The sequence below is a fragment of the Pistacia vera genome, unplaced genomic scaffold, assembly GCF_008641045.1.
Source record: "Pistacia vera cultivar Batoury unplaced genomic scaffold, PisVer_v2 Contig196, whole genome shotgun sequence".
NCBI classification, from domain to species: domain Eukaryota; kingdom Viridiplantae; phylum Streptophyta; class Magnoliopsida; order Sapindales; family Anacardiaceae; genus Pistacia; species Pistacia vera.
In genome coordinates this window covers 494,893-507,628 of record NW_022195997.1, presented here as the reverse complement: position 1 = coordinate 507,628, position 12,736 = coordinate 494,893, and the positions used below count along the sequence as shown (strand labels likewise).

The following is a 12,736-nucleotide window of genomic DNA, read 5'->3' as shown; positions in this document are numbered from 1 at the left end:
GGGTCCGACCCATTCGCTCACTGCAGTCTATAACAAGGATCAGAATCCTAGTCAAATTCCTCTTTTAACAAGATCTCGTATCTCACTCAAAGAGGAAAGTCTAGACTGGTAAAGGCAAAGAATTCGATCTCTTCCTAAAAAGAGAACCCCCTACCAAGTAGGACTTAAAGTCCTACTATGATTCGAACCCCTTAGGTTCACTATATAAACAGAGGTTGACCCTCTCATTAGGTATTGGGAAAAATCGCCCCTAAGCTCTAGCTCTTGTATTATCTAACCAATCATCTACCTCAACTCCCTCGCATCGCTAAAGCTCCTTCATAGATGCAAGAAGACCTCCTGCAGGTCCATCAAGGTTGTCAGTGACTTGCCCCACAAGATTATGTCTTCAATTCAATTGTAAATTTTAGCGTTTACAGTTTCTCAAATGAGACACTCATTAGGGGTCGTTTGATTAGCGGTAATAAAAGATTATTCTGGTAATCTATCATAAAAGTTTGAGAATTTGTTAAAACATTTCAGCTACAATAAAAGTTTAAAATTTAACAAAATACCCCTAGCCACCTAAGACGACTGTCGACTGCCGACTACCATCGTCGGTCGTCGTCGAAAGTCACCAGAATGGCATACATTCAGCCAGATCTGGTCAAAAAATTTGTGGTCGTTAACAGCCACATCTATTCTGGCTCTGGCCGTTTTCGGTCATCAATGTAGTAGGAAATGGCTAGATCGGCACACAATTGACCAGATTCAGTCGGTTGTGTGCCGTTCAAGCCACTTTCGACCACCACCGGCTGACAATCGCTTGAGTGACTGGGGGTATTTTGTTAAATTTTAAACTTTTATTATGGCTAGAGTGTTTTAGCAAAATTCTCAAATGTTAGGGGGTTAAAAAATAATCTAAATAATATTGAAAAAAGGGCAATTTAGTAAACGGGTCTCCCAAATTTTTTTTATTCCTCATCAAACATATTAATTATTTATATCCGAACAAAATATATATAATATAATATTTCTCTCACTGTTTAGATCGAAAGGGATTACGGTTGCTTCTAGGTACTCTTGTACGAGGTCAAAGTTAATTTGGTTTGAAAAGGTTCAGGATAATCGGAGTTTTCCAAAAATGATTTGATGCCTTGAAACACATTTTTACGTTGTTTTTGTTGGTAAAATTATTGTCATAATGTCTACAAATAGTAACAGCAGTCTTTGATAATTATTAATTAGAGCCTAAAAGAAACCGTGCATCAACCGGTCAACTGAGTAACGGGTTTGGAAGTTGGAACTTTGGATAGAAATAGCACTTGGACTAACGACTGATGATATTTAAACGGTCCCAGAACTAAAAATAAAATTAGAACCGCGTTCATCCCGTGTAGCTTGGCATCTAGAAGCTAAAGTCCATCACATGCACAGAATACGCCTATTTCAAGTAACTTCAAATTCTCTCGTTAGCCCTTCCCTAGTTAAAACCGCCATTTGTCAGTTAACTTTTCGAATTAAAGATACAATGCTTACTCTCTAAGCTTATTTTACCCTCCATTGCAACCTATAAATACCAATCAAAAATAGCAAGCCTAAATATTCCCAACGCACTTCTTCCTTCTCAACTTTCAATTCCCATTTTATCCTTTTCAATGGCTTCTCGCTACCAAGTAGAGGTCATCATCTCCTCAGCCAAAGACCTCAAGAACGTCAACTGGCGCTACGGCCCCATCAGGCCATACGCTGTCGTTTGGGTTGATCCTAATTACAAGTCCTCTACCAAGGTCGACGAAGAGGGTGACACCTGTCCCCACTGGGACGAGAGACTTACCATCTCTTTACCTGGCCCCGTCGACGGTGAAACCACACTCTTCATCGACATAGTCCACGCTGGCGACGAGGAGGCTACCAAGAAGCTGATCGGCTCCGCTCGCCTCAAGCTCAAAGAAGTTCTTGATGAAACCGGCGCCGGTGAGCGTGTTACCCGTACTTTGACTCTCAGGCGACCATCTGGGAGGCCTCACGGAAAAGTTGAGGTTAAGGTAACGATCATTGATCCCCGCTATGCTCCACGAGATGCGTATTACGCAGCTCCTTATGGGGTCCCCCCACAAGGATCCAGAGACTACTCTGCTCCGCCGTCCTACGGTTACCCCTACGCTCAACCACCACCGCCACCAAATCCATACTATTCAACTGCTCCACCACCAGGCGGTTATCCCTACGGCGGGTACAATGCTCCACCAACAACGTATGGTCAGGCAAGTGGAGGGTATTATGGACAACAGGAGGAGAAAAAGAGTAAATTTGGTGGGATGGGGACGGGATTGGCTGTGGGTGCAGTGGCTGGAGTTGTTGGTGGACTAGCTTTGGCTGAGGGTGCTGATGCGCTGGAGGATCATATCGCAGATGACGTGGCAGAGAAAGTGGAAGATGATGATGATGATGTTGGTTATGATGATGAGGAGTTCTAGAGTGTCGTGGGTGGTGCCATCCCTCTTTGTGGTTTTTGCTTTTTTTAAAACGTGAAGAAGAATCTGTGGCCCTACTTATCTATAAGTTTCTTCGTTAAAATGATTGATTAATAATTTTATACGAATTTCAATGTATTTTCATATGATTTATAAATGGATTCAGTTTATTGAGGTTAAGAAAGCAGAATTAAAAAAGTGAAGCCTATGCGCTGTCGTTTCAGTAGTTGGAATCAAGGCAAATGCCTTGTTATCCTTTTCTTTTCTGAAAACAAATTCTCTCTTTTTCTTTATTCTCTAAGCCACAAAAGTAGTATCCAATGGTTAAAGAGTTAGAGGGATGATGACTTCTGTCTTCTGATATATGGTCCACTGGATAGGCTCTAGAGTTTGGTTGCACCAAACATAGTTGTCACTGCTTGACTTTTTGGCCCGCTTTTATGGAAGGTTTTGAATTTTTGGGCCTGTAGCCTACCATTAGATTAGGCCCAACTTAATATACTCTATTTTCACAGCCTATAGATAGTGAGAGCCTCTCCAAACCAAGGCCTAGTTTTAGAATCTTGAACCTAAATATTGCTCGAACCTCTCTCTTTGAGGTGTACCCATTTCATAATAATTTAACCAATAGGTAAAAGTTTGTATTTATGCTTGAGAATAAGAGTCCTTTTAAAACGATATATTTTTTTTGTTTTAAGACAGGGCTGTTTGGATCAGTTTGTCTGCATCTCAACTAATCTTTCAAGATCCTGAAACTATCGATCGAGTAAGAGCTCCAAAGATCATTCTTATTAGAGGTCATGAGAACTTGAACTTAAGAGACTATGTTAGATCTTCCTCTTGTTCTTTTACCATTAAGAAGAGTTAAACTTAGAGATCATGTTAGAACTTCATTTGTTATGTTATTATCAAGCCACGCAATGATGATTCTTTTAAAACACTATTACTTCATTCCTAAAGCATATGTCTCTATAATCACTACACATTAATTAAGTAAATATTCAGAGAACTATTCAAATAAAAAAAATACAACTGAATTTTCTTCTTCCTAGATAGATTACAACATATAGCCAGGTTTCAATTCTCTGTTCTAATTTTCTTTTTATCCATTATCTTATGAAAAATTGGCTAGCTTTTGTTACTATATAGTAGTAGTGCAGCAGTAATCTAGTTAATCTAGTTGCATTTCAATTTGTAAATTATCTTACCAAGTTGAGATCTCATTCTCATGCATGATGGTGATGCTAGCTCTTGTATGTATATGGCGCTGAAGAATTCACGGACTGGCAACTATTTAATGCAAACCTCATCTGATAGTCATCGTCAACTCTAAGATAGGCTAGCCAAATCTCCAGAGACACAGAGAGAACTGTGAGCTCGTGAATGAATGGTGTGATTGGTGAGTAAGTATATCATGTCTTTTGTCTTCTAATAATTACATGATTCTCAGACGCCATTCCTCTATTTTTAGGGGTGTTCGGTTCCAGATATCCTGTATTTTTCAAAAAAACTAGAACCATAGATACCCAAAACCAAAACCTGTAACAATGGTTCCGGTTCCGATTCTGGGTATCCTATAAAATTCAATTACCCTCAAAAGTTTTTAAAATGGCAAATAAACCCTTAAAATTTTACAAATATCCCCCCACCTGGCACTTGTTAACAAAAATAAAATTACAAATTATAAACTCCATTACTTTGTAAAGGTAAATTCTCAAATGTCAAACTAATTACTTTAAATGTTATGAAGTATAAATATAAATGTATTCACATTACTTTTTCTATAAAAGATTTTATTAACCCCCTATTCTTTAATTTTATTTTAAATTGGTCTCGGATCCCGATTCCAGTTCCTAACTATAGGAACCGGAATCGAAACTGTACAGTAACGATTCCAAAAATTTGAAACCAGAACCTACCCGTTGACAGTCGGTTATGGGTAGAAACCGAAACTAAATGCCGGATACCCGTCAGTTCTAGTTCCAATCGGTTCTTTTGAATACCCCTATCTATTTTGCCCAATTTCTCATCAACCCTTAACCTTCACTAATCTAAAACCATTCTTTGTCCTCTCTCTCTCTCTCTCTCTCTCTTAATTAAATTTTATTTAACTATATCGAATATTTGCTTTAGTAATATTTCTATTTTGGCATGTCTATGTACTAATTAATTTTTAATATTAGCTCCAATATGGCACCCCCAGAACTTTTTAATTCTACTTCTTATCCCTCCATCAACACTATACTCATGGAAAATTTCTTCAACAAACCTCTCTTCATCTTTCTCTCTATATCCCAAGTTTATTCTCTCTTCAACTTTCTCTTCATCCTCCATGGAAGACCAATCACCACCGCCACTAGCATCTCCACTCAAAACTTACAAATTAACAGCTTCCTCAGTCTCCTATATCAAATCAAGTTCCTCCATTGTTCCCTCCTTCCTTTACAAAGCTTGCACATCATCACCTCCATCTTACATTCTCCGTGAGGTCTCACTCACTGCCTATCCATCTCAAATCCTTGCCATTGTTGGTCCAAGTGGAGCAGGAAAATCCACTCTCCTTGACATTTTAGCTGCTCGAATTTCACCCACTAATGGCACTCTCCTTCTCAATTCTTCCCCTATCAACCCTTCTTCGTTCCGCAAGCTTTCCGCTTATGTCCCTCAACATGATGCATGCATCCCCTCGCTCACTGTCTCTGAAACTTTTGCCTTTTCAGCCCGCCTTCTTGTTCCTAATCCATCCCATATTGATACCATTGTTTCAACTCTTCTCGCGGAGCTCAAGTTAACACACTTGGCCAATACTCGGCTGGCTCATGGTTTATCAGGTGGAGAACGTAGACGAGTCTCCATAGGCCTCAGTCTCCTCCATGACCCTGCTGTTTTGCTTCTTGATGAGCCGACTTCAGGGCTCGATAGCAGCTCAGCTTGCAACGTGATGCAGATCCTCAAATCCATCGCTATTTCACGCCACCGCACTGTGGTTTTATCCATACATCAACCAAGTTTCAAGATCCTTTCTACAATTGATAGAATTCTCATGCTATCAAAAGGGAGTGTTGTGCACCATGGCACACTTTCTTCCCTACAAACATTCTTACTCTCCAATGGCTTTACTGTTCCCCCTCAACTTAACGCCCTTGAATATACCATGGAAATACTAAACCAGCTCCAGGATAGTTATAAATCTATTACACCACCACCTCTCCCTTCATCACCTAAGGATTCTGCCTTTAATTCTGTTTCTTTTGATCATGAAGTGAAAAATATCAGATATAGAAGCTCAAGGATCCAAGAAATCTGCACTCTATATAATAGGTCTTGGAAGATTATTTACAGAACAAGACAGCTGCTATTGACAAACACATTAGAAGCTCTTATTGTAGGTCTTGTTCTAGGAACAATCTACATCAATATGGGATATGATAAGCAAGGGATAGAGAAGAGGTTTGGTCTCTTTGCCTTCACTCTCACTTTCCTTCTCTCCTCAACAACTGAAACTCTTCCGATCTTCATTAATGAAAGGCAAATTCTACTGCGAGAAACATCAAGTGGGGTTTACCGGCTATCGAGTTATCTCATTGCAAATACTCTTGTTTTTTTGCCATACTTGCTTGCAGTTGCAGTCATATACTCATTCTCGGTCTACTTCTTAGTGGGGCTTTGTGGTTCATGGCAAGCTTTTGCTTACTTTGTTTTGGTCATTTGGGTGATAGTTATAATGGCTAATTCTTTTGTTCTCTTCTTGAGCTCTCTAGCACCAAATTACATCGCCGGAACTTCACTTGTAACAATACTTCTCGGTGCTTTCTTTCTCTTCTCTGGCTACTTCATCTCAAAAGACAGTTTGCCCAAGTATTGGCTCTTCATGTACTTCTTTTCAATGTATAAATATGCCCTCGACGCTCTCCTTATCAATGAGTATTCTTGCCTTTCGTCAAGGTGCTTTATTTGGTACGAAGAGAACAGCACGTGCATGGTGACAGGAGGAGATGTGTTGGAGAAGAGAGGACTCCATGAGAGGCAGAGGTGGACAAACATTTATTTCTTGATTGGATTCTTTGTGCTTTACCGGGTGCTTTGTTTCATGGTTTTGATCAGAAGGGTTTCACAATCAAAGAAGTGAAGAGGCCGGTGCAGAGATCATTATCAAGTTTATTTAGTGTTCTTTCAACATGCTTTTGGGAATCTGTTTCTAAAACTTTGAAGCTTTCGTTATGGATTCTGAGTCTTTATTGATCTCTCTCAAATCAATAATAAATTCAAATTACTATGCTAGTAAAGCATGTTCAATTCACACTTATATACTTTTTATATCTATGTATTTTTCCAATTACTTTGATATGTCTTTTTAAAAGAAAACTTTCTATTGATGCATGCCAATCAAGAGATGAGTATTTAGCATTAAAGATAACTTTTTACTGAGTTTATGATTTAGAGACTTGAAATTGAGATGTGTATAAGAATGTTGCGCATCTCCTCAACATCTTAAACACAGAATAATAAACCCCAAGGGGTTGGCCTACCGATTAAAGAGGTTTGCTCCATTTCTTGAGTTCTTGGGTTTAAACTTTGGAGCCACTTACCATAATAATATTATAACTTACCTGATCCTTATGGTTTATAGGGTGTTCAATGAACTTGGGGGATTAGTTGAGATGGGATTAGCCTACCGGTCAAGGAGGTTTGCTCTCTTCCTTGAGTTTTTAGATTTAAACCTTGAGGCCACCTACCACAATAATATTATAGTTTACCTGGTCTTTTAGGCTTATAGAGTGTCCAATAGACTTCAGGAATTAGTTGAGGTGTATGCAAACTGGCCCGAACACCCTGAATATCAAAAATAGATACATAGAATAATAATGTGGGCTCCAAATAATTTAGAAAAAGATAGCTTTGATAAGTTCATAAGGTTGGTGACCCCATCATTTTCTGATAATTAGAAGTCACGGGTCTCAATCTATTGATATTAAAAGATGATGGATGAGTGAAGAATCCAAAGTGTCGTTCTCATCATAAATAGGGTAATGTAGTGCTGTCGGATCTCGAAATGCTGTGCTTTGTTTGCTTTCGTTATAAATCAGTGCATGTTCACGGGTTCCTCTTTCTGTAGTCACATGTGAACTCTCTAATCGCTTCTCTCGTGTCTTCTTTGTTTTCTCCTTCATTAACCATGCATGTTGATGTTATTAAATAGGATAATCAAACAAATTTCTAAGTGTAATTGTTCATTAAAAATCTTATTGTTATGGATCCTGAAGACGACAACTTTATTCAATCTAATTTCAATGGGATATGGTTAGAGTTATTGGGTTGGAAACAAGGAAGCCCAAACGCAACTTGAAATAAGTCTCATCTATATGTTGAAAGACACAAAATTACGTATAGACAGTTTCATCACTTGATTAATTTTGCAAATATAGTGATGGTACCATCCAATTAAAAAAATGAAACTATTATCTTTTTTTTTTTTTTTTTTCGATGATCGGGGGTGTCTAAGCCAACTTACACGCATTTCAATTAATCTTTCAGGACCCTAGATACCGATTGGGTAAGAGTTTTAGTGATTATCCCTATTAGCAACAAAAAAGAGACTCGAACTCAGAATCTGTTGAGTAATACACCTAAGAGTCCCTATTAAAATACTCAATTATTCAGAGGCAGTTAATAAAACTATTATCCCCTGTATGAGAATGTTTTAGAATTACACATTATAAGGTTATTTATTAATTTATTAATAAAAGAGACAATTTCGTTAACTACATCATTGATTTTCATTGTCATCTCTAAGATTTAGACTTTCTAGGGCAGGGCAGGGCACTATGTATGTTTCTAGTCTTGAATGGCTATTCTTCCTTTTCAACGTTGATCTTCTTGAGCCCTCATCTCCTCATGATCAATTTCGTGAAGATGGGGCTTGCTCAACAAAGTAGTGGCCCTTATTCATGATTTTCTATCGAAGGAAAAGCCCATTTTGAGATCATTTATTAATTCAGCCCGGAGATCCTCTTTTGTAGGCTCATAGTAACTTGTGCCATTGTGATTATACCATATCTACAAAGCTTCTAGATAATAATTGAATTTCTATTGACAATTCGGTGGTGTTAAATAAGTAGCCATACTGTATAGATTAATATTACATATACATCATTTTTATATAATATTTTTCATACAATATTATATAGTAAGATATGATTGGCTAATTTAAAGTTAAAATTAAACTTTCACCCAATCACATCTTACCACATAATATTGTATGAGAAATATTATATGAGAATGATGTATGTGTAATATTATTCTACTGCATATTCTCACCGAACATATACGTGCGGTAGAGTTACGTTGTTGGGTCATCCAATTCTATTAAACCTGTAGTTCGGACCATTATTTTATGTATCGATTAAGATGATATTGGTTTTCTCTACATTTATTTTTCTATTAAGGGTGAATCCCAATTCTCACCTAACCCAATATGTGTTGCAGAGTTGCTACTTAGTTTCTGCTTAATTGTCAAATTCTTTCTTCTTCCTTAAAAGCGATGCATTTCACTTGGCTCTTCAATCAATGGTTTAATTACAGGTTACAGCTTTGAAAGAGTCGTTCCCCTTTGTAGACCTACCACATTTCCTCTTTTGCTTCAACAATTAGCATTTGCCTACCTCACCGCCTTATTATCTTATTCTCTTCCAAGTTCTAGATTTGTATTGAAGAGGTTGTAACATGGGATAAGTTTTTAACTTTTAGAAATATATATTTTGGTGTTGAAATTATTAAAAGAAATGCAAGTTATTTTGTTAACGGCCAAATCTACGACTAAAGATTTGGTTGTTAATGGCCAAATCAATCTGGCTGTTAATGATGGCTAGATTATGACTATAGATCTGGTTGTATACATGATTGATCTAGTCGAAAAAGGTCAGATCGACGCACGATTGGTCAAATCTATCCAGTCATGCGCCATTCTGGCAACTGTCGACCACTGTTCGATGATGGTGGTTGGCTTTCGACAGTCTGTTGTGGGTGTTTTTGTTAATTTATAAATTTTATTTTGGGGGATGTTTAGCTAAATTAACAAATATAAGGGTTAAACAATAATCTAAATATTTTCAAAAAATGTTTTCCAAAAATGTTTTCAAAAAATGTACCAAACACATTCTCAAAATCATATCCTATTTGATTAAATCAATCATATCCTATTAGAATAGAATATTATTTCAAACAATGTACCAAAAAGACTAATTGATATTATCATGTTTGGTTGTCAAGTAATAAAAAATTCTAGTAATCCTCCAATATCAGTAGTAGTCACTGTTAGTTATATAGGTAGTAATTTGAACACAACCATTTTCTTAGGTATTTTACGATTACTTGAAGATCTTAATTTTGTTAAAATTTTACCCCTAACTAATAAAAAATTTGGACAATAATGCCTTTGTTCTTGACACAATTTACAAGAATATTCATTGACTATTTTATCCTTATATACAAAATTTTTAGGACATTATTACCCTTGAATTTGAACCAAATTACCCAAGATAGATGGTTGGATTTGGCCACCAACGCTGGCCGTCGGTTGTCGTTGTCGTTGCCGGAACGATGCACGATTGGTGGGATTTGGGCTATTGTGCACCAATCTAGTCTTATCGATGGATGGAAACGACCAGATGGCCATGGATCTGGCTGTTTTTGGCCAAATCCATGGCCATTAACGACCATAGATCTAGCTATTTTTTGCCAAATTTAAGGCCATTTGGTTGTTTCTGGTCATCAATCTAGCTAGAGATAGATGGAATGGGGTTTCAAGGAGGGCCAGTTGACCCTTCTTAAGTTTTAAAAATTCTTAACAAGTTTTACAAATTTACCCCTAAATGAAAAATAAATTACAAAAAAAATTCAATTCATAAAATAAGTTAAACTCTCATTTTTTCTTTTGGGTTGTCAAAACTAAACTCCTCTTTCTCTACCTCCCAGACTTGTTCTTTCTCTATTGCCCATAACTAATTCAACAACTGAGGTTTCAAATTTTTTCTTAAATATCTAATTCTTTATCCACACAAATGTAGTTTTCTCTCACCTATCAAGCCGATAAGCTCATTTTTTGTTCAATTTGTCATGTAATTGGCCAATTTTGTTTTTTTTTTTTTCTTTTAGTGGAGAAGATGGGTTTCTTGGGACTACATTGTTTTACCTATTTTAATATTTGTTATAAAAAAATGTTTGATTCAAATGGAAGTTAACTTTAATTGTTTTACAAGTGTTATGAAAATGTGGATTTAATTGCACAAATATTTGGTAATTTGAATAGATTTTTTTACACATATCAATTCAATTTTAGTCAATGTATAAAATGTAAGATCTATTTTTAAAAAAAAAACATTACAGTAAGATCTATTTCAATTCATTTATATTACTTTAATTTATTTTTTTGTTAAAGTATTTTCATTAGTTTATTTGTTGATGAAATTAGCATTGATTTCGCTCGTTGCCACTGCTAGTGTAGAGAGACCATTATCAAAAATGAATTTTTGTGAAGAATCGTTTGTGAAATAAAATGAGTGTTCAATGGTTGAATGATAGCTTAGTTATCTATATAGAGAAAGATGTATTTGATAGTATTGATAATGAAGTCATTATATAGTATTTTCAAAAGATGAAAACTCATTAAGAACAATTATAAATGTATTAGTTAATGAGAATTTTATAAATATAAAACTTGTACTTATTTTAATTTAAAATTGTATTGTCCTTCTAACTTTGACCGCCCTACATTTCATTTTTTGTTATGTCCCCAAATCTTACCGTAAATGGCTAGATCAACATATAGCCGGCCATTCATACCATGACCAATGGGCGACAGTGGTTTGGGTGGGTAGAAGTGTTTTTATTACAATTTAAACTTTTACTGTGATTAGGGTGTTCTAGCAAAATCTCAAATATAAGGGGATAAAAAATAATCCAAATAATAAAATAATAATAATATTATAAAGAATAACAATTCAGTAATCTATATAATATATCTACCATTTTATTTCTCTTAACCAAGCATATCAATATAACATATCACTAATTTATTTTAATCTAATTAAATACATTTAATATAATATTTTTAATAATTTTTAAGATAATATATTTTTTTATTAATATTACATTGTCATAAAAATAATAATAATAATTAAAAAAAAAAAAAAAAAAGGGTTGTAGACTGACATATGATTACGAAAACAAAAGCTGCATTAATGACACAACAAATTTTGGGGCCATTTCACGAGGGAAACCCATGANTGAAAAATAAATTACAAAAAAATTCAATTCATAAAATAAGTTAAAATCTCTTTTTTTCTTTTGGGTTGTCAAAACTAAACTTCTCTTTTCCTACCTCCCAGACTTGTTCTTTCTCTATTGCCCATAACTAATTCAACAACTTAAGTTTCAAATTTTTTCTTAAATATCTAATTCTTTATCCACACAAATATAGTTTTCTCTCACCTATCAAGCCGATAAGCTTGTTTTTTATTCAATTTGTCATGTAATTGGTTGATTTTGTGTTTTTTTTTTGTTTTTTCTTTTTTAAGCGGAGAAGATGGGTTTCTTGGGACTACATTGTTTTAATATTTGTTATAAAAAAAATGTTTGATTCAAATGGGAGTTAAATTTAATTGTTTTATAAGTGTTATGAAAATGTGGATTTAATTATACAAATATTTGGTAATTTGAATAGATTTTTTTACACATATCAATTTAATTTTAGTCAATGTATAAAATGTAAGATCTATTTTTTTTTTTTTTAAATATTACATTAAGATCTATTTCAATTCATTTATATTACTTTAATTTATTTTTTGTTAAAGTATTTTTATTAGTTTATTTGTTGACGAAATTAGCATTGATTTCACCCGTTGCCACTGCTAGTGTAGAGAGACCATTATCAAAAATGAATTTTTGTGAAGAATCGTTTGCGAAATAAAATGAGTGTTCAATGGTTGAATGATAGCTTAATTGTCTATATAGGGAAAGATGTATTTGATAATATTGATAATGAAGTCATTATATAGTATTTTCAAAAGATGAAAACTTATTAAGAACAATTATAAATTTATTAGTTAATGAGAATTTTATAAATACAAAACTTGTACTTATTTTAATTAAAATTGTATTGTCCTTTCAACTTTGACTGCCCTACATTTCATTTTTGGCTACGTCCCCAGATCTAGCCTTAAACGGCTAGATCCGCGTATAGCCGACCATTCATGCCACGACCGATGGGCGACAGTGGTTTG

General features: G+C 35.1%; 2 protein-coding genes across 2 annotated transcripts; both read left to right on the top strand.

Moving 5' to 3' along the window:
* The first annotated feature begins 1,566 nt into the window (after positions 1–1,566).
* On the top strand, positions 1,567–2,598 carry LOC116127946 (protein SRC2 homolog). The gene has a single exon (XM_031413604.1). The coding sequence runs from the start codon at positions 1,638–1,640 to the stop codon at positions 2,457–2,459; it is 822 nt and encodes a 273-aa protein (XP_031269464.1). The 5' UTR covers positions 1,567–1,637; the 3' UTR covers positions 2,460–2,598.
* A 2,190-nt stretch (positions 2,599–4,788) lies between these two features.
* Positions 4,789–6,669, top strand: LOC116128025 (ABC transporter G family member 4-like). Its single transcript, XM_031413698.1, has one exon. It carries the CDS (start codon positions 4,789–4,791, stop codon positions 6,583–6,585), a length of 1,797 nt encoding a protein of 598 aa, XP_031269558.1. The 3' UTR covers positions 6,586–6,669.
* The last annotated feature ends 6,067 nt before the right edge of the window (positions 6,670–12,736 follow it).